At 45.5% G+C, this 23,212-nt stretch overlaps 1 protein-coding gene across 1 annotated transcript in view; it reads right to left on the reverse strand.

Annotated features, from left to right (window-relative positions):
- Positions 1–23,212, reverse strand: part of OSBPL3 (oxysterol binding protein like 3) — a 909,495-nt gene that overhangs the window by 346,070 nt on the left and 540,213 nt on the right. The window contains exons 10-11 of the mRNA XM_086941688.1: positions 17,442–17,545; positions 17,236–17,328 (exon numbers count right to left, since the gene is read on the reverse strand). Coding sequence (XP_086797814.1) covers positions 17,236–17,328; positions 17,442–17,545 — 197 coding nt within the window. The remainder of the gene's footprint in view (positions 1–17,235; positions 17,329–17,441; positions 17,546–23,212) is intronic.

A 23,212-nucleotide genomic window follows, 5' to 3' on the forward strand; every position in this document is an offset into this window, starting at 1 on the left:
GAAAAAACACCTCACCAACCCCCTAGCTGCGATCGGTGCCTCCTTTCTCTGCACTGCTGCTCATACCCTGTGCTGGTCAGCCCTCGGCAGCCTGCCATTAGCCAGTTTTAATTTATTTTAAGTTAATTCCTTTGGGGTTTTTGCCATTCCTTTCGCCCGTTCTGCACCATTTTCCCGCATCCGCCACCCGTCTTCCCAGCGCCCCTCCCAGGACCTACTTAAAGGATGCCGCAGCGCGGCCCCATTGAGAAAGTCTTCACCGGTTCCCCCTCACTGCAGCCACTGCCTCCTTCCTCTGCTCTGGTGCTAGGGCTGCTCCCGCCCTGTGCTGGTCAGTGCTTGGCAGCCTGCCCAGTCTGCCAGTTTTATATTATTTATTTTAATTTAATTCCTTTTGGGTTCTTGCCATTCTTTTCACTCATTCACCAGCATTTTCCTGCTTCCAGCCGCCAGCGGGTGCACCGTCTGTGTGCCAATGGCAAGCCCATCTGCGCCTGTCCGTGCCTGGACTGCACCCAGCGCCAGGATACCTGGCCCTCCGGTAACCCACAGATACTTGAGAGAGCGCAATTTGAATAAAAAATATATCTGTACCATATTTACAAGCATATCGCATAAACGTAGAATCTATAACGTGAAGTTAACACTTGTAGCGTAAAGTTAGCCGATGTAACCAATGTAATAGGAAATGTATCTGTATCTACTCTATAAAATGTATTTGTATTCACTTTAGAATATGCTTTAGAAAGGCCCGTATACATAGTGGGCTAATATAGAAATGTAGTAATGCTTAAGAACAGCAGAACGTGCAAAACTGAATATACGTGTGTAATTATTAAACGGAGAAAGTGGCGAAACGTAAAGCGAAGAAATGTGCAGAGTATGTATATAAAACGATGTATGCACGAGAATATAAATGTTGTATTCTATGTAGAATGCATTCGCGTATAATCACTAATTTGCTAAATTCAATTATATATAAATGTGTGTTAAAGGTTATACTGTGTAGAAGAGTTGTAGGAATGTTAGAAAGGTTTGGTCATGTGTGATTTTAACCTAACTGACCAAGAGTTCGCAGGAGTGTAGTCCGCTGTATGTAATTTAGTGGTCTCACAGGAACAGGGGATAGCCTTGATCTGAATGTGCGAGACAAGAGTCAAAGGTCTTGCTAGATTTAAGGTGACAATGTTGGTCGAAGTTTATGGCCTAAGTGAGATAAGAGACGCTTGGAATTTGGGTCTTGTTTAGAAATGACCGTTCACAGGACCAAAAGAGGTTACGAAAACAATCGTAAAGAATGAAGTTCTGTTGAGGTGATAGACTTTGCTCTGAAAGTGTCAATTGGAATGTCAATGAAGTCACCAGCAAGAAGACGAATATGGTGCCTAAGGAGAAAGGTCAACTTAACGGACGACGCGAAGAGATGAAGCTATGGAAAGAACTAGAAATGACATCATGTGTAAATGTGTACGTGGTGGGCGTCAAGGGGCGTTCCATCCATACTGTGATTGTGTATTTAGGGACAGCACCCCGGGGAGAAGTTAGGAGCGCAGAACAGAAGATCAGTGCGCAGATGGCCTGAGGAGAGAGAGAAAGAGCAGAGCGCAAGAGAGCAGTAGGCCGAGGACCCTTAGAGAGCGGATGGGTACTGTTTCTCGACATAAGTTACCATTAGAGGCTAAGAGAGTTTGAACTTCTTTGGAAGTCAAACTGCTGACACCTTTTTTAGGTAAGAAACTTGCGAGATAGGGATGTCACCTAGCATAGAGTAGGGACAGAATTAACTTGTTTATTCTCTTTTTGTAGATGACGCAACGGAACCACTTTGTGTCTATGCTTTTTAATCTGTTGATTCTGGAATTGATTTTAATTGTATTCTTTTGTAGACTGAGGTTCTTTAGGGAATTTATGTTCCTTTTAGTTCCTGTATACTTGTTGAATCTTATCCTGAGAGGATTGTATATGCAACTTATTCTGATTTTATATTAAACTTTTAAAACTTTATCAGTCGTAAGTGGTTCTTCAGAGTTGCGTCAGTTTAATGGGGTTTATTTAACCTATGCGGGGTTTGTCTTTTACTCAATGACAGAAAATAATCGATCCAAATAGATGAATGAGATAGGTATCTAGGTGATCAGAAAAGGTATCAAAATCTCATTCCCCGCAGTTGGTAGCAGAGAAAGATGGTTTTCTTCTTGAGGAAGACAACCTAGGTCAGGTCTAGATTACCCCAAGGTCCCTAGCCATCGACGACCGGAAGAAGAATCCCTGCCGAAGAAGGTGCTGACGGTGCGTCGAGAGAAAAGCAGCAGAGTCGGTCGAGAGTGAGTATAAGGGTCATGCGTTGCCAGATTGCGGTGTTTTGTGTTGTACCTGTGTTGTAATGTCAAGCGGAGTTGAATGCCTGTAGTGTGATTGAGGGAAGGTTGTGAGCGCGCGCAACCGGATAAAATCTTAAGATCCAGAGAAGGGCTTAAGTGGTTCGGGTGTATCGAACACCCAGAGTAATTGTCTACCATTGTAAAGGGGGTCATGAGGTACCATTGATCGCCCGTAGGACCGATGATAGGGGGAGTGACAGAGTGAGTGTATGAGTAACGGACGCTGGTCGGACGTTTACTGTGTGTAAGTAACCTATCAGTTAAGGCGAGCGTCTGAAGTGAGAGGGAAGACGTCTCGTCAGTTGAGGTGACAATTACAGTTAGACTGTGGACGTACAGTCAAGAAAAGTGATCGCTTGGACGGAAGTAGTCATTTTTCGGCGTATGAATGAAAACGCATGCAAGACCGTGAGACGAGTTGAGAAAGGAGGGGAACTGCTGTAGAGGGGACGAGTGACGTCAGCGTAGAGCCGCGCTGAGATTGCTCGATCAGCGTAGGGTCGCGCTGGGATAGGCTGATTAGCGAGAGCCGCGTAGGGATTGGGTGGTTTGTCATCGGGACGTAAACAAGGAAGAGAAAAAGGAAAATCGTAGATTATGGAAAATGAAGTGTTTTAAACGTTTAAGGGCGATCTTTAGGAGAGATAGAGGAAACTTGTACGCAGGAGAAGAAGCTCCACCAGAAGGCACACCAGCTTATCATATGGCTGTGAATGTAGGCTTACACTCAATACTATGGATCTCTGAGTGGAATAAGCTAACAGAAGGAAATAAGGAACTGACGTTCCCGAGATACGGGACGTTTAAATTAGAAGTATTGAACCAACTGAAAGTGGTAATGCTTGCAACGAGACCTCTACCGAGGCCAACACAATTCGAAGCACTTAGTGCATGGTTTAGAACGGCACACGAAAAGAGCTTGAATAGACGCCAAGAAAGAGTGAGACGATCGGTAAAAGCAGTGCAGGATGCTAAATGGGACGATGAAGCTAAAAAGTGGAGGGTGCAAAAAATAGAAGCAGACAAATTGTTCACAATGCTAGAGACTACGGGAGAAAAGAAACCTCTAGAGGAAGATGAGGATAGTGAGCCAGATGAGGATCTGATAGAGAGGCTACTATTAGATAGACCACCTCCGTACAACAGAGAAGCCGAAAGTCCCGAACTACAGCAAGGGGATGGAGCAAGATGGGGGGAATATAAACCGCTCCCAGTATCAGAGTGGGATCCCAAGAAAGGTGAGGAAGTACCTCAATCTAGTCCCGTACAGAGAGTAGTAGGAAGATTCGTGGTCCAGAAGGTGCCAGAAACGCAGCATGCAAGGTCGTATCAATTGCCAGATGCTCTACAAGTACCTGTTACCATAGGTCCTATAGTGTCAATCTACAACCCAGAGGGAGTCCAGCAGGAGGAACAGGCACGATGGGACAGGGAAAGGGCAGAGATGGAAAGTAGGAATAATACGATCAATTCCCAAAGGTAGTTGCTAGGACCAAGGAGTCGGAGTACCCCATTGGATTCAGCAACGGGTCCCTGGATAGAACAGAGAGAGAGAGGACAGATGGATCTGAGGGGACCGAAACCGAAAACCTTTAAGGAATTAAGGGAATATTTGAAAGAATGGGATGCTGCCGAAGAGACTCAGAATAAAAAGTTAGAAACAGAAGCAGAATGGAGAGATCAGGATAACAGGATCCTCTCTCACTGCGGAGCTGGCGAAAGCAGCCCGGAGTGGGAGGGAGGAAGTCAAGGAAGCAAGGGAGATACTTGCCATACCATCGGTGGCAATAGACAAATGTGTGAAGACAGGAGTACAGGGTGTGGGGGAGTGCCTCGCCTCATTCTTAGTGAGGGAGTACGAAAGACGCAGGAGTACCGAGATAGCTTCAGGTGCACTCACCATGCCCCGGGAGCAAACGTGCGACACTGGAGTCACGAGAATATAGAGAGTCGCGAAAGGTCTCGCCATACATCCAGTGATCACGGACGGGATCGCGGGAACATGGAGGACCGTGAAGGACCTTATCGTTTATTGAGTGACACCAGACAGCAAGGGAGTTGCAGTGATGTAGAACAGAACGGAGGATCCTATCTTGCATCTAGAGAGACAGAGCCGAAAAGACAAAATGTAGTGATGGGGGATAGAACATTGTTCCACCATACCCCAAGGGAGGATGGGAGAGCTTGGGATCTAGAGAGGTGGGAACAAAGAGAAACATGAAGGACACCTCATAACTCACCTGCACCGAGACGTAGGGCTCGTAGTGGGGGTGAAAGGGATGTAAACGAACAGCCTAGGAGTGAGGTACTGAAAGCTGAGATAAAAGCAAAACGCCTCGATGTAATGAGTTTAAAATCAGACTTGGAAGAAATCATAGACGGCACATTGCCAATGGAAAGGATAGAGCTGTATGATCATGATGAAATACTGTTTATATCTAAGGATGTTACTCGGAAAGCGTGGTCAGTTCATGAAAAATTATCTGAGTTGGCAGACAGGTATATGATAGACATGTCACGAACTAAAGCTTTACAGGGCAACCATAGGCTAAATTGCACGGATCAAGATCTAGATGAGCGTAGGACGATTGGGCTGAAAGTACACATAAAGGAACTGATCCTGAGTATCAGAGTATGGAGGGATTTGGATAAATGGGAGGAAAGATGGTCTAAGAGGGGATCCGTCAGGAGGAGTACACTTGCGAGGTCCCAAGATGGAGAGCTAATGCGAATGGAATCTTTCCCTTTGTGAGAAATCGCGAACGGAAGCTACGTGCATGTACCCTGGAGTAGGGGGGATTTAGCGGCATTTACCAATTCCTTTCCAAAACTCAGAGAGAACCCCGTTGAGTGGTATAAGCAGGTAGAGAGGTTTGTGAAGATCTCTAAGGTGCTGTGGATCGATTTGAACACTCTGTTTGATATCGTAGTACCCGGAGATTTGTGGACGGCATGCAAGCTTAGTATCGAATGGCCCACTTGTGAACCCGATAGGGATGTTCGGACGAATGGTCCATCAGAGAGAGTCATGGAAAAGTACGAAAGGGTAATTGCCTGGTTAAAAGAGAAGGTGCCGGTACAGGACATAGACTGGGTTAAGATAGATCGAACAACTCAGGAACCTAAAGAGACAGTTCACGAGTTCTATGAGAGATTGCTGAAAGCATTCAAACAGTATAGTGGGTTGGATGTAATGGACCCCAAAGACATAGGACAGTTTGTGTCGAAGTTTGTCCTGGGATTAAGGTCAGACATAAGCTTGATGATTCAACAGCATTTGATTTGTTGGCAGAACAAACCTTTAGATGAGATTCTGAGGTATGCGAGGTACTGTAGCGATGAAATAGATTCAAAAGCAAAGAAACTTAAGGAAAAGCTGATGTTGGTGCAGATGCAATCAGCTGGAAAGGGTGGACAGCGACAACAGGGAACAGGAACACTAGAAAAGAAACAGAATAATCAAAGCAGAGATGATGAAGAAAGACCGAGACCGAGGGTAGATATCGCGACACTGAAAAAGACAACGAGGTGCCATCAGTGTAACGAGGTGGGACATTGGAGACGCGAGTGTCCCTATAATGTCGAGATGGGGGAATTAGAACAGGAGGAGGATGAGGTTCAAACCAGCATGGTAAAGGGAACAGCAGTCCCGAAGGGAAAGTTTATCAAAGGGGGGACTCAGACTCCTCGAGCGCCGTTCCCTCAACCGCCTCGCATTACAAATGGAGAAAAAACCTATAGACAACTGCCACTGTTCGTAGGAGGAGAAGAATGCTACTACGTTGATCCTCTTACAGGGCAACGAGTGAATAGGGAAGAAGACTGTACTCTAGGAGCAGCCCTGGAAGTAGACCAGAGAGGACCATACGTAGAAGCTGAAGTGGCTGGATGTCCTACGACCTTCTTGGTAGACACGGGGGCCACTCGATCCACTTTGAGATCGGCGGTAGTCCCAGGTTTGCCAATGTCGGGAGAGACGATTCAGGTGGTAGGAGTCGCAAACAGGAGAATGACGAATCCTCTGACTGAACCAGTGTCAGTGAAGATAGGAAACTACAGTGATGAACATCAGTTTGTGATTTGTGATTCTAGCCCTGTGTGTCTGTTAGGAAGAGATCTGTTGTGTAAACTAAATTGCACAATATATTGCACGCCTGAAGGAGTAGAAGTGCAGACTAACGATGATGTTGCCGATTTTAAGGTTGTAAACTCGCAGGAATGCGTGGAACTGTATCCTACCCTAACGGTGGAGGAGCTTCCACAGGACTTGAAGGAGACAGTGTCAGCTGAGGTGTGGGATTTTACTGGAGAAGAAATAGGACTGATCAAAGGGGTAGAACCGGTAAAGATCATGGTAAAACCCAATGCTGAGTATCCAAGAACACCACAATATAAGTTGACACCGGAGACAATTGCAGGAATAAAGCCTGTGATCGAATCCATGATTAAACAGGGAATACTGAAGGAGATCGTGGGAAGTCCATGTAACTCCCCGATTATGGGCTTGCAGAAGCCTAGTGGGAAATACAGAATAGTGCAGGATCTTCGAAAGATTAATAATATCGTTGTTTCATGTTGTCCAGTGGTACCGAATCCATCAGTGATATTGTTTCAGATACCGTTCCAAGCTGAATGGTTCACAGTGATAGACTTGTGCCAGGCTTTCTTTTCGATTCCTTTAGATGAGGAGAGCCAGTATTTGTTCGCTTTTAAGCTGGAAAATCGCGTTTTAACATGGTGTCGTATTCCCCAGGGGTATACAGAAAGCCCATCGATTTTTAACCAGCTGCTGAAGAAAAATCTTGAAAGTCTAGTTCTGCCCAAGAACTCGGTTCTAGTCCAGTACATAGACGACCTCCTAGTGGCGTCAGAAACTGAGGAAGCTTGCAAGGTAGACACCATCACCTTACTAAATCACTTGGCCGAGAACGGACACAAGGTGTCTCCAAGTAAATTGCAGTATTGTCTGACCGAAGTGCAATACTTGGGCCACAGGATTGAAAAGGGAAAACGGAAGGTGTCTCCAGACAGAATAGAGGCGATCATGAAAATGAACGCGCCTAAAACACAGAGAGAAGTCAGGATGTTTCTAGGCATGGTCGGTTATTGTCGGCAGTGGATAGCCAACTTTTCACTGAAGGCAAAACCGTTACTACAACTGACGCACAAAGGAGTGAGTGATCCGGTACCATGGGACAAAGATTGTTTGATGGCATTTTTGCAGCTGAGGGAGGACTTGTGTCGTGCCCCGGCTTTGGGAATGCCTGAATACGAAAAACTTTTCTTGCTTTACTGCTGCGAAAGAGAAGGTTGCGCTTTAGCAGTTTTGGCCCAGATACACGGCAATGCGCGTAGGCCAGTTGCTTACTTTTCGGCTACATTAGATCCAGTAGCCGCAGCGTTGCCCGGATGTCTCAAATCCGTTGCTGCAACGGGTGTCAGCATTGAAAGATGTGAAAGTGTGGTTATGGGACATCAGTTAGTGGTGTACGTACCGCATTCTGTGGAATTGTTAATGACCAGGACTAAGACTCAGCATTTGACAAATAGTAGGCTCACATGCTACGAGCAAGTCATATTGGCTGCTGAGAATGTGACCCTAAAGAGATGCTCTGTCTTGAATCCTGCTACTTTGATGCCACTTCCAAATGAGATTGATGATGAAATTTGTACAGATCATGACTGCCTTGATGTGACTGAACTATGCACCAAACCGAGACCAGATATCGTAGATGAACCATTGACTGACCCCGATGAAATATTCTTTGTTGATGGTTCATGCGTAAGAGACGATATCGGTCAGCTGAGAGCAGCATATGCAGTTTGTACAATTACCAGAGTTGTGGAAGCCGCCTGCCTGGAAGGAGTACATTCCGCTCAGGTAGCTGAAATTATTGCTTTGACCCGTGCCTGTTTAGCAGGTAACAAAATTCGAGTCACCATATACACCGATAGCCAGTATGGTTTCGGGGTAGTTCACGACTATGGGCAGTTATGGTCTCAAAGAGGTTACATGACCTCCTCGGGTTCTCCTATTAGGAATGGAGAATTCGTGAGATTATTGTTAGAGGCATTACAAGGTCCGACAGCCATAGCGGTTGTCAAATGTGCCGCGCACACGAAGAATACCGACTTTGTGTCGCAAGGCAACAGATATGCCGATGAAGTAGCACGTTATTGTGCAGAACAGGGATATTCTCACACCAATGTAGAAGTGGGGGGAATACAGGAAAGAACTGAGTTGACTATGTTGTTAGACACTGTAGATACGTGGGACGAATTAAAATGTGTTCAGGAAAATGCACCAGATGATGAGAAAAAGGGCTGGGAAACAGCTGGATGTACCAAAAGTGAAATGAATTTTTGGATTTCTGCAGATGGGAGAGCAGTTTTACCAAACGAACTTGTTAGTCCAATGGCAAGGAAATTGCATGGATCAGCACACATAGGTAGAGATGCTATGGTGAGAGTATTCAGACAAACGTGGTTTAATCGGAAATTTAGAGTAGCGGCAGAAGCAGTATGTCAGCGTTGTGCGATCTGTCAGCAACTAAACGTAGGAAAGAGAACACCAGTAACGTTGAGTCACATTGGGAGGTCTGGGGGGCCTTTCAATAGAATGCAGCTGGATTTCATCGAAATGCCCAAGTGCAATCGACTCAGATATGTCTTAGTGATTGTCTGTATATTTTCTAGATGGGTTGAAGCTTACCCTACACGTAGGTGCGATACACTTACAGTAGCAAAATTATTGCTTAGAGAGTTGATACCGAGGTTCGGGGTGCCATCCTCTTTGGAATCGGACAGAGGAACTCATTTCAACAGCGAAATAGTGAAGATGCTATGTTCAGCCTTAAGCATCGACCAGAAGCTCCACTGTAGTTATCGACCAGAAGCTTCAGGGATCGTAGAGCAAATCAACAGCACAATTAAATCCAGACTTGCTAAAGTTTGTTCATCGACATCTCTGAGTTGGCCAGATGCACTTCCATTGGTTCTTATGAGCATACGTAGCACACCAGATAGGAGAACAGGTCTTTCTCCACACGAGGTGCTAATGGGAAGAGCTATGAGATTGCCATCGGTTCCGACTGCAGCGTTGTTGAACATCACAGACGATTTGATCTTGGACTACTGCAAGGGACTATCTGATGCCATTCATTCTGTGTCCCTCCAGGTCCAGGCTGCAGAGGTTCCATCAGCACAAGACTTGTGCCATGACCTGTGTCCGGGGGACTGGGTCCTGGTGAAGAAGCATGTCAGGAAGGACTGTCTAGACGTGCGCTGGCGAGGACCGTTCCAAGTCATATTAGTTACGAACACTGCAGTAAAGTGTGGAGGCTTGCCCAACTGGATACACGCCTCACACACCCGAAGAGTGCCAACACCTCTGGAAGAAACAGCTCCTCTCTCGGATGAGAATCCAGCAGAAAGCGGAGAAGCCACAGAGGGGGAAAGCCAAGCTGTAGAGGTGATCGAAGAGGCTGAGCCTGTGTCGGAGCAGACCGACGACGGTCAGGACACCAGTGAGACCGAAGTCGTCTCAGAAGAAGAGAGTACCTGGGAGTTCGAATCAGATACCGAACAAGCTGTGAGTGATCAAGAGACAAGTCCAAGAACAAGGAGCAGGAGGACAAGGAGTGGCGAAGCTAGTTGGCCGGAGAGAAGGAGAAGGCCAAGCTTAAAAGCAAATCAAGAGAGAACCCTTGTCCCGATCTCTGAAGAGTCGGATCACGAAGAAGAAACTACGGATTCAGGCTCTGAGAGTCCAAGAAGATCAAGAAGGGTACGTGTGCCCTGCAGAAGGTACGCCACCCCAGAGTGGACTTATCTAGCAGATGTCTTGGGGACAGAAATCTGGGAGAGTGAAAGAAGTGAAAGTGATCAATCTCGATCCATTTGTGGCAGTGGAGATATGGATGTTGACGCCTGGAATCGAGACTGAGGGGCTACTGACTTTCACACTTCCTATACCCCCTTACCTGAGTCGGATCAAAGATCTAGTGCTGAATCGATTAGAGTTTCCGACTTTTGGTCATCAAATACCAGAACAAGAAGAAAAAGTCATTCGTTTAGAATTATTGGAACATGTTATTAGAGCTGCAGGTACGAGAATCATTGTAGATGCCTAAAGACTTTTGTGTTTAAGCTATAAAGAAGAAGATAACCTAGCGCCGAGTGGAAAGAAGAATAAAATTAGGGATTACATTTAGAGGACGGAGAAGGGTTAGGGTTGTCTATTGCTAAAGAGAAAAAGACATTGTTGTGAAAAGAGACTTTTGTTGATTAAGAGCGCTTCACAGACTGAGAAGGCAAATAAAGAAAGACAAAGGCTTGAAAAGAAACTTTTCTTCGAAAAGGAAAGAGCTACGCTGTTTGATAACATGGAGAATGGCAACCCAAACCGAAGAGCCAAATGCATAATAGGTACACTAATAGCGGTAGTAATTTTTCTCATTATTACAGTAGTTACCACATCGTACATGGTAGGACATGCAAGTGAAAAAGAGACAACAGATGTAAAGCCTGTAACAACTTTGAAACCTGCTCTTGTTGGGAAGAAGGAGGAGAGCAATGTAATTCGTGAAAAGGCGTTACTGGCAGATGAAGCTCGTAGGTTACACGTAGACGAGTCGCAGGGAAATTTTAGGTCAAACGCATATGCCAAGCTATTGTATGAGTATATTGATGCCATGGAAGCCAAGGATTGTTATGTATGCATGCAATTGCCGGCTTCCGTAGATGAAGGCATCAGATATCATCATCTCCCACTGACATATGGGATAACATGTAGTTTATTGCTCAGTATATTTTATGGTAGAGAAGGGTTCGAGTACTACTTTTCAAATTATGATTCGGTACTGCCTGAAGTCCCGAATTATAAACAAATGAATAAGTGGGACTATTATAAAAAGGAGTACAGATTAACAAAATTCTTTCTTCCTTGGGATACATTAGATACTTCATATGCACGCAGAAATAATCTGACTTGCAAAGTGTCAGAAGTTGAGAAAAAGTTCATAGGACAGGTAGATGACCGATACAGAAGGCAGAAGATTCTAAAAATGTCAGGACAATGGAAAACAGATTGGACCGAGGAAGAAAAAGCACACAAGAAGAAGGGTAGCAATGGTCCAATAGCTTTGGATAGAAAGCAGAAAGGAAAGTTATGTTTAACTCGAAGCAAGACATATTATGAGAGTGTATTTGTAGGTGAAGTTAATTGCGAACATGCTTTTAGATTAGAGTACTATACGAAAGATTTTATGAAAGGGATGCAAGCGATTCCTAATGTATATTTATTATGTGGAAGAAATGCCTATGTAAAACTGCCTGACAATTGGTATGGTTCGTGTTACTTGGCAATTGTCTTCCCCAAAATATATCATGCAAAGGATTTAGCGATCATAGAAGGAAAGGCTTCGACGAGAGCGAAAAGGGAAATATAAGATGCTGAAGTAGTTGGAGACATTTTTGGAGCAATGTTTCCTATGTTAGGTTTAATACTTAACGATGTTAAGATCAGGAGACTAGCTACAGTTGTAGATAGATTATCTGCAAGTACTGCAAGGTCATTAATGCTAGCAGAAGGAGAGATGCAGTCGATTAGGGCAATGGTTCTTCAGAACCGTCTTGCTTTAGATGTACTGCTAGCAAAAGAGGGCGGAGTCTGCAAGGCTTTGAAGGTCCAAGAATGCTGTACTTACATTCCAGACAATTCAAAACCACTTGAGAAAGTCATACAAAACATTACAGAGATACATAAAGAAATCGAAGATTTAACAAAAGTAAATGTTTGGGAGAAAGTAGGTCATGGAGTAGGAAAGGTTGGAAATTGGTTTGCCAACCTTGGTAAAAGCGTTGTGTGGTACATATTAAAACCTGTTTTAATAATATTGATTTGCATAATTACTTTGTTAGGGTTAGTGAAACTGTACAAATGGTATAGGTCGAACCGGTTACAAAGATCCATGAGAGAGCAAGAAAGGAGATTAGCTGCTTTACAAGATCAACAGTACAAAAGTTTAAGAGCTCTTGAAACGATAAAAAGAGGGAATCTTGTAACTAGTTCTGTGTAAGGTGTTATTCAAATTGCATTTAGTGATGACCCCTAGAGGTCATCAAAGGGGGGAACTGAGAGAGCGCAATTTGAATAAAAAATATATCTGTACCATATTTACAAGCATATCGCATAAACGTAGAATCTATAACGTGAAGTTAGCACTTGTAGCGTAAAGTTAGCCGATGTAACCAATGTAATAGGAAATGTATCTGTATCTACTCTATAAAATGTATTTGTATTCACTTTAGAATATGCTTTAGAAAGGCCCGTATACATAGTGGGCTAATATAGAAATGTAGTAATGCTTAAGAACAGCAGAACGTGCAAAACTGAATATACGTGTGTAATTATTAAACGGAGAAAGTGGCGAAACGTAAAGCGAAGAAATGTGCAGAGTATGTATATAAAACGATGTATGCACGAGAATATAAATGTTGTATTCTATGTAGAGTGCATTCGCGTATAATCACTAATTTGCTAAATTCAATTATATATAAATGTGTGTTAAAGGTTATACTGTGTAGAAGAGTTGTAGGAATGTTAGAAAGGTTTGGTCATGTGTGATTTTAACCTAACTGACCAAGAGTTCGCAGGAGTGTAGTCCGCTGTATGTAATTTAGTGGTCTCACAGGAACAGGGGATAGCCTTGATCTGAATGTGCGAGACAAGAGTCAAAGGTCTTGCTAGATTTAAGGTGACAATGTTGGACGAAGTTTATGGCCTAAGTGAGATAAGAGACGCTTGGAATTTGGGTCTTGTTTAGAAATGACCGTTCACAGGACCAAAAGAGGTTACGAAAACAATCGTAAAGAATGAAGGTCTGTTGAGGTGATAGACTTTGCTCTGAAAGTGTCAATTGGAATGTCAATGAAGTCACCAGCAAGAAGACGAAGATGGTGCCTAAGGAGAAAGGTCAACTTAACGGACGACGCGAAGAGATGAAGCTATGGAAAGAACTAGAAATGACATCATGTGTAAATGTGTACGTGGTGGGCGTCAAGGGGCGTTCCATCCATACTGTGATTGTGTATTTAGGGACAGCACCCCGGGGAGAAGTTAGGAGCGCAGAACAGAAGATCAGTGCGCAGATGGCCTGAGGAGAGAGAGAAAGAGCAGAGCGCAAGAGAGCAGTAGGCCGAGGACCCTTAGAGAGCGGATGGGTAGGCAGAGAGGGTACTGTTTCTCGACATAAGTTACCATTAGAGGCTAAGAGAGTTTGAACTTCTTTGGAAGTCAAACTGCTGACACCTTTTTTAGGTAAGAAACTTGCGAGATAGGGATGTCACCTAGCATAGAGTAGGGACAGAATTAACTTGTTTATTCTCTTTTTGTAGATGACGCAACGGAACCACTTTGTGTCTATGCTTTTTAATCTGTTGATTCTGGAATTGATTTTAATTGTATTCTTTTGTAGACTGAGGTTCTTTAGGGAATTTATGTTCCTTTTAGTTCCTGTATACTTGTTGAATCTTATCCTGAGAGGATTGTATATGCAACTTATTCTGATTTTATATTAAACTTTTAAAACTTTATCAGTCGTAAGTGGTTCTTCAGAGTTGCGTCAGTTTAATGGGGTTTATTTAACCTATGCGGGGTTTGTCTTTTACTCAATGACAGAAAATAATCGATCCAAATAGATGAATGAGATGAGATAGGTATCTAGGTGATCAGAAAAGGTATCAAAATCTCATTCCCCGCATACTCGACCGCAGATCTCTGAGCTCTGGACCCCAGATGCCGAAACAACTACTGCGTCACATTTTATAGTTCCACAGCAGGACCGTTCACCTGCCACCCCTGTCTCTTCATTTGCAAAGTTGGACCAACAGCCCTCACAGAAACGCATTCCACTCCCCTTCCGCGGACCGAGATCACCCATAATCTCTCAGATACCTCCTGATCAAATCCAGATCTCACTGCAAATACGCCACAAAGTCTGGGACACCATCTACACCCTTGTCCTGATGTGACCTTCATTACAGAGACTTGGCTCAACCCCTCCCAGCCCCGACCTTGCCACCACGACACCCAGCGGTTAAAAGATGACACACTGGGACCGCACCATCAAACACAGAGGAGGCATCGCCATCATTCACAAAGAAACAATCTGTTGCACCACCACCGAAGATGACATAGCACCGATCAAGGAACACCTCAATTTCCACCTCCACACCAACAACAAAACAACCATCAAAGGCACCCTTGCCTACAGATCCTCAGGACTAAGCACCAGCCTTAACCACACCATCACAGACTTAATCACCCAATTGCCATTGAGCCCAAGCACTACATCTTCCTCTGAAACCTCAACTTCCAGCAGTAAGACACCACAGACACTTACTCTGCAAACTTTCTGAAACTAATGAACAACATCGGCCTCACTCAGCTGGTTACAGACCCCACACAAACTGAGCCCTATCTTAACATCCAGCAGCAGAGACAAATACAGTCATGTCACAGAACTCACCTGGAGCAACCACTTCATTGTCCACTTCACCATTGCAGGAACATCGCTCACCATCTCCAAACCCCAACACCTCCTTCCGCAGCTGAAGCACAGTGACACAAACCCAATGAATGGACACCCTCAACACCACCCAGCCGTCGCCACAACCAACCTGGTACAAGCAGTCTAGAACTTCAACACCTGGATCACCAACACCGCCGACCCAGAACATCTAAAACTCACAGATGCACCAAACAAGGCAGCAGCTACATACCAGATCAGAGTACAATAAATCACATCTGCAAATAACTATAGATAAGATGGCGCACCAGCAGAGACGATTCAGACAAACCACCTTCAAGTCATCCCTGAACTAATACAACCCATGACTCAAAGACACGAAAAAGGATGGCCTTGCAGACTGCATCGAGGCAAGTGCCAACCACACCAAGGAACTCTTCAGCATTGTCTGAGTTCTCCTTCCCAACAGCCACTGAGAACACAGTTCCTTCACAGGAACTCTGCAATGCTCTAGTGTATCACTTCCACATCAAGATATCCACCATGTACAGGAATTTCAAGCTCCAACCCACAGACCTTCTCAGCCTTCTCACCCCAATGGAAGCATCCCCGACCAGCAACTCGTGGAATGGGAACAGCTCACCACAGCTATCATTTACTCCATTTACTTGGGAGCACCCACGGACCCCTCTCCCAACCGCCTCTTCAACTTCGGAAGCAACAAGATCAACAACCAACTCACCACCATTCTCAATGCATCCATCGCCACAGCCACCTTTCCGGATGCATGGAAACACACAGAAGTCAGACATCTCTTCAAAAAACCCTAAACCAACCTGAGCAAACTCCAGAACTACAGACTTATCTCGCTGCTCCCTTTCCTCGCCAAATCCTGGAGAAGGCCATCAACAGGCAGCTCACCGAACAACTGGAGAGAAGCAACCTGCTAGAAGCCTCCCAATCCAGTTTCTGTGCCAACCACAGTACACAGACTGCCCTGATTGCAGCCACTGATGACCCTCCATGACCTACTCGACAGGGGAGAATCAGCAGCCCTGATCCTCCGACCACTTCACAGCTTTCGACACAGCATCCCAACACAAACTCATCAAGAGACTGCACCACATTGGGATCAAGGAAGATGCCGCAGTCATGTGGATTGCATCATTCCTCACCGTAAAAACGCTGAGAATTCAACGACCTCTCTTCACCTTGGAACCCACGAGCACCATCCGCGGTGTCCCTCAAGGTTCAGCCCTCAGCCCCAACATCTTCAACACCTACATGACACCTCTAGCCAACATCGTCAGAACCCATGATCTCAACATCAGATCTTAAGGCACCATCCAGCTCTTCCTCTCGCTCTCAGCAGACCCCGCCACCACTACGATAACTTCCACAACTGCATGAAGAATGTTGCAGACTGGATGAAGCTCAACACTGACAAGACCAAAATGCTGATCTTTGGCAACCACACCTCCGTCTTGAATGACACCTGGTGGCCCGCCAAACTCAGACCCACTTCCGCACCAAAAGACCATGCCCACAACCTTGGCATCATCCTGGACAGCCAACTCACCATGAAACAACAGATTAACCTCTGAAGAATCTTCAAATTGCTCCCCAGGAGCACAAGAAAAACAGTCACGCAAGCCTTAATCACCAGCCGGCTGGACTATGGCAACACACTGTACCCAGGAACTACCACCAAACTTATGAGAAGGCTACAGACAATATAGAACTCAGTGGCCAGACTGATCCTAAACCCGCCCAAACAGACCCACATCACCCAACACCTGAGAAACTTCCACTGGCTCCTCGTCTAGGAAATATGCCAATTCAAGTTACTGACACATGCCTACAAAGCCCTCCACGAACAAGGACCAGCATACATGAACTACTGCCTGAACTTCCACCAACCATCCAGAAACCTTTGCTGAGCCTCCCTCACACATCTGCCAAAGCTTCAGCTGCCAAGTCCTGGAATGCCCTGCATTTCCGAACATCACTCTCGCTGACTGACTTCGGGAAGAGACTCAAGACCTGCCTCTTCGACTAAGCCCAGCAACCGAGCACCTTGAAACCCTCATTGTGATAAGCAGCTCCTTACAAGTACTGATTGATTGACTGATAAAAGTTCCAGAATGTAAGTCAGAGTTGTCTGAAGATCACACACATGACATGGGTTCATCAGCAGAAATGTGAGTCCTATTTGCTGAGAGTATGCATTTCTAAAGCTTAATGCTAAAAGAGTCAGAGACCGATCTATTTTAATAAGAAGGGTTTACTAAGTAATTTCAGCACATCTACACTGGCTTTCTTACCTGTAATGATCCTTTAGCATCCTTTCCAACTCCTTTCGTCCTCCACCTTCTCCTCGGCACTACCTTTTCCTTTTTTGGACTTTCATAAGGGACCTTTAGGTAGGAGATAAAAAATGAGGAGTTACCAAACTGCTGATAAGAGGGGAGATGCCTAATGCTAAACAAATGAGTAAAACTAATTGAGATTACAATATGTCCCATCTGACCTGGAAGGCATTTATAGCAGGTGCAGAGTACGTTCTGTGAAGGACCTCCATGTTTTGAAGAAGTTGACTCATTTCCAACAAATACGCTTGACATTGAGATAGATCTGTTTTAAAAAGATAAAATAAATCTGATGAACTTCGGTGCAGGAGGATTACTCTACAGACAAACTGCTTGTTCAGCAAACAATAGTTCAGCAAACGCTGATGCAAAGTCCTCTGTATTATTGCCATAAATCAAGTGCATAATCAGAGCTAAGGGACTGCTAATGTACCAATCACTTGTGGAAAGATTTTGAAATCCTTCAGCCTATGGAAAGAATTTTCACAGATGGGCGAATATGGACAATATGACTGATACTATGTATTTATTTAACATGTCTGTTGCACCTTTAGCAAAGAGAAAACATTGAATCCACAGAATATTTTCCAAATTATATTAAATAAAAAATAGACCTACTACTTTCAACATTGATATATTTTTCTATGTTCATAAGTGAGGACCTTAAATATTCAGTTTATAAAATCATGGTAAAAGACACACACTCAGAGGCAGCACCCCTGCCAGCACCTAAAAAAAGTGAAAAAGAAAGCTGGTTTAAAACCCGTTTTATTACAATTTTATTTTTCTTCAAATTGACTGTGTGCCGAGTCTTGGGGGCGGGGCCCGGGTGAGGACAGTCCTGGAGGGGGTGTGGTGGGCACTTATCAGTGCACATGGAAGTTTTGTCAGCCATCTCGGGTTGGCCAAACCGTCATGCGCACTGAAGCTCTTTCCAACCCAAGCTGTGTTGCAGGGTCGGAGACAGCAAGCACAGGCTGCCAGGTTTGTCTAAGTGCAAATTCACGGTGTTCAGGCCAATCCTGAAGCTGCACTCATGCAGGAGAGCGGTTTCAGGATTCGCTGCAGGGCAGTCTGGGAGTCTGTGCCTGCAGTGGAGATGAGCAATAGAGCACAATAGAGGGGCCAGGTAAATTATTTTTTATTTTTTTATTCTTCTCCTTCGTCCCCCATTCACCTCAACCTCCAGACCTATTTTCCTTGACACAAGACACTCCTGTCGGTCATGTGGATTCTGGTCCCATTGAGTTTCAACTGTAATTGCATTTTTTCTATCTTGCGAGCTTCCACAAGGCGAAAGAACATCTTTCTGCTCGCAGGTTTCTTCAGCAAAATCTATGACAGGTTTCGCCTGCTAAGAGGTGGGTGTGGTTTCCGATTTAGGTTGAGAAGCTTCAACCAGCCTGCGAGCCTCAGTCTTCACCCCCTCATCTGGTGTGCCCTCCCGCCTCATTTGAGCAGAGGATCTGGGGGCCTGTAACCAGCGTGTGGAGCTGCCTACTTGGGACCTGGATGCAGGGCCCCACAGTTGTGTGCCCGTGGGACGGCGGGATAGCGTCTGGGTCATGCTGTACAATACAAGCTTCAGCTCAGCCCCAACCCCACACACATGGTCCAGCAAACGGCAGAAGGCCTGTCATCGATCAGCCAATGACGCATCAGGAGGTGAGCCACAGTCAGGGGTGAGGCAGTGGCATCACATCAGTGAATATGCAGCAATCTTGATACTTAGCAGCAAACCAATCTCCTAGCTATTCAGCAAATTCATCAGGAATCAAGCAGGTAAGGCTCAGAGTTGCGGAGGTTACTGGGGGGGTGGGGGGAACCAGCAGTAGGCTGGGGCGGCTTGCTCTCTCGCGGCAACCATAGCTCCCTTAAAGTCCAGGCCGCTAGCCCCTATTTTTTAAGCCGATTACCCCATTGGTCACCCTGGCCCAGACCACCAACCTCTAACCACATCCCTCTCCAGCTTTTTCACCCAGACTGCTTGAGGGTGTGGGGGCACACCCTTCAGGCAGAGCTCAGGTGGGTGATTGGGACAGGATGAGGGCCAGGGCCAGGCCAGGGTGCGGTAGGAGCAAACAGGGTTGTGGTGATCGCAGCCAATTGGAAGGGAGCTCCCCAGCTGGTCGGGGGTTTGCCACCCACCCCTCTCCCAGTCTCCCTCATCCTAGAGCACTCAGCACTTGACACCCAGCCTAACTCCACTGACAGAAAGCCAAAATGTGACTCCAGAAAGTGCCTGGTGGCCTCGGTGGTCTTGAGTTTGGCGCTGGGGCAAAGAATTTCTCAAAAGGATCACAGCTATTTCAAGTTAAGACCATAAGACCACAAGGCCGCTGAGGCAGCTCAAGGAAACTGATCCAAGAAAACCAGTCGACTGGGACATGAGGTCAGGGAGATCAAGGGAGCCTCTCCCACCCCCCCAAGCGGAGAGGGAGGAAAGGCAAGAAGAAGGCACCGGAGAACCTAAGCGAGCAGCACACCTGCAAGCTCCACCAATTTCTCTCGCTCCAGCCATAGACAACACTCAATCTGTGAATCATGAGGCCCAGCACGGGGCATGCCAGCCTCTTTCCCAGCCAAAAATCTTCTCAAAATGTTACTTCTTAAAAGATGCAGCTTCCACTATCTTCTACTCCAGCAGTGGGATACAAGGTCTCCAGGAACCTATTAGTCCATTGCCCTCTATACCCACTGTTTCTCAAGCCCCTCAAGCAAGGCAAATAGCCCCAGGGAAGCACTCTCAAGAAAATGAGACCGCAGTGGAACTGGCGGCCTCAGAGAAGCCAGAGGAGTGCATCACCACAGTCACTGCAATGTTCCAAGACGGGGATTCCAGGACTCAGAGGTGAGCCCTGCAAACCCAAGGAACAGAAATACCCTAAGGCTAACGCCTGCTCTAAAGCATCGACATTCTCTAAACTGGATTTCTCCTGGGTATATAGCCGTGCTACAAGATACAGACCAGCTATTCAAATTTGTCCAAAAATCAGAACTTCGCTCTCACGCTCAAGAGCGCACATCTCCCGAGCATACAGCTGCACATATAGAGAAGGATCAGTCACCTAAAACCTCTCAGCAACTCGTTCTTTTCCCCTACAATCCAAAACCCCCCGGTGCTGCATCTGCGTCCGGGAATAATTCTGAGATTGAGGAGCCAGTGAGGGGAAGGTTGGCTCTAGAAAACACAACACATCCAGGCATCAGGCCAACAGTCATCGCCTCTTATTTCTCCAGCTTGGCAGTCAGAAATATCATCTCAATTAGCCTAACCTAAGCACTGCATAGTGGTCGGCTCCAGAGAGAACGAGAATAAAGAGATGCAAGAGGACGACTAGGAAGTACTCTATCTCGGCACTCAGGAATGGGCAATATCGTGGCCTTTTACTCGTAGGATTCCCCCAAAAAGTCCTCAAGCAGATCATCCTCAGCCAATCATGGCAGCAACAGCAGAGCAGATACTGGAATGGATTCCAACAACGAAACCCCCCTGAGCAATACAGTCCCACCCACGGCAAAGGAAATCGCGTTCATATCCCTGCTAAGCACCATGCAACGATAGGTGGAAGCTCTTCTGTACCAATCAGAAAATATGGCTGTTGCACCACACCTCGCCCTCCCTCTCCCTCCCTTGTGGAAACCGACAGGCTCTCAGGAGCCCAAAACAAGCAACTAAAGAAAATAACAAAAGATTTAAACAAAACACAGACTTCTGAGGCTTAAACCGGAAGACCTTGATCTCAAATAATCCCTGCACCAACACAGAAAAAGCCTCAAGAAGCTGAAATGGGAACTAAGAAAATCCAGGGAAGAGGAGCTATGGGCGAAACTATTACATGATTCCAAAACTCATAACAGTGTTCGTTTCTGGTGTACAGCAAATAAAATAATGCGCCCGTCGCATGGGGGTCAAACCTCATAGCACAGAAGAGGTATGGTCAGAGTTTCTAACATCGCACTTCAACCATTGGGATGAGCCAAAATGGCGCAAGGAAACAGGGGCCCCAAAGGTGGAAGAAGCCACCGAATTTAAGGATGCAACTAAAAGGGACACACTATGTAAGTGTATGAAAGAACAAACTGACATCGCTACAATTAAACGCCAGATTGCCAAAGGCAGGCGAGAAGGAGCCACAGGGCCCAACGGGATCCCCCCGCTCTTTTTAAGCAGGACTTTGACTTTTGGACAGGTGCCTTGGCTCCACTATTTCAGGTAGTCAGACAATTGGGACAACTACCGGCCTCTTGGAAAGGTTCCATTATTGCCCCTATTTTTAAAGGCGGTGAGAAATCTGGTCCCAAAAACTACTGTCTAGTTGCTTTAATTGACAACAAAGCCAAATACTATGTGGGCACCGTACTTGAGGATCTTCAGCTATGGGCAGTGGAACAAGGAATTATACCACTCAACCAAACCGGCTTCGCTAAAAACACAGGAATTTTAACCAATGTCTTAACACAGTCCTTACTCATGGACAAGGCAACAGCAACAAAGCAGTCACTTCATCAGTGTTTTGTAGTCTTTAAGGCTGCCTTTGATAACATTGTGAGAGCCAAACTTTGGAAAAAGCTGGCAAACTGGAAGATCCTGTGGGCGCTGCTAGGCGCACTAATATCCCTTAACACAGATACCTGGGTGCAGGTCAAACTGGGCGACGGCACTCACCTGTCAAGGCAAATTTCAACAACCAACGGGCTTAAACAGGGCTGCGTGCTTGTGCCAACTCTATTTAACCTTTATATGGCCGACCTGACGCAGACCTTAGAACAATGTAATGCACATGCTCCAAGCTTAGGAGGCAAGGCTCTAAACAGCCTCCTGTACGTTAATGATGTTGTCCTAATTAGTCACACGCATGTGGGTATGCAACACCTTTTAAAGGCTCTTCAAAAATACTCCAATGTCAATTTTCTGGAAGAAAATCTGGAAAAAACGAAATCAATGTTCATTAAAAGACGAGGGAAAAAACCCCACAGCTGGCACTTAGGGAAAAACCGATTACAGAATATAATAAATTACAAATATGTAGGGGTAAAAGTTGACAATATAGGCCAGTTTCCAAGTCAGCTAGAGTCAACAACGCGGCAACGCTGAGGCAAATTAAAACCCAGCTTATGGGCCCGAGGCTCTCTCCGCTTCCTAAGATTGTGCAGGCCAAAATCCTGCCCACGATCACATGTCGCAGTGAAGCGCTAAAAGGAATAGATGCACACACCCTGGACAGTACCTTAATCAGGGCCTACAGAATCATGTTTAACATCCGAACATACACATCCGCCGCCCAGATTTGGCTAGAATTTGTCCTCATCAAACAGTTAGCAAGGCAGGGGGTGTACATAATTTGCTGGCACAAGATCAAGAATGCCACCGTAAACAGTCTAAGCAGTCTACTGTGGCAGGAGCTTCAACAGAGAACTGCGGCTCCGGCAAGTAAACATCAGTTCCTTAACAACACCGGACTCAGCCAGGTCTGGGAAATTCTGACCAATCATGCTATTTTGAAGAACATTCTGGGGAAGACATAAAGGAGTAGGTCACTTGTAGAAGATAAAGTTACCTTCGTGCAGAGAAAACATGCTTGGATGACAATAAACGGCTATGTATCACTGAGACCCCAACCATACTTTAGTGCAGGATATTCCAGGACCATCAAGGAGAAATTCCTGAAACATAGATTACGAAAATTGTCAGCCTTTCAGCATTTACCACCAAGGCTGCGGTGTCAAAAGTCTCCAAATTGCCACTTGTGCACTAACGGAGCTTAGAACATGGGTCATCTGATATGCACATGCCCCATCCTAAGAAGAGAAAGATCTTGTCTGCTCAAGCTCCACTTAAATCTGTGAGGGATCCGAACACGGAGGCAAGCTGTGATAGCCTGCTTTAACTCATACAAACCACAGTTAAACTGCAAGCTAGTAAAATTCT

The sequence above is a fragment of the Lissotriton vulgaris genome, chromosome 10 (assembly GCF_964263255.1).
Source record: "Lissotriton vulgaris chromosome 10, aLisVul1.2, whole genome shotgun sequence".
Taxonomy (NCBI): Eukaryota; Metazoa; Chordata; class Amphibia; order Caudata; family Salamandridae; genus Lissotriton; species Lissotriton vulgaris.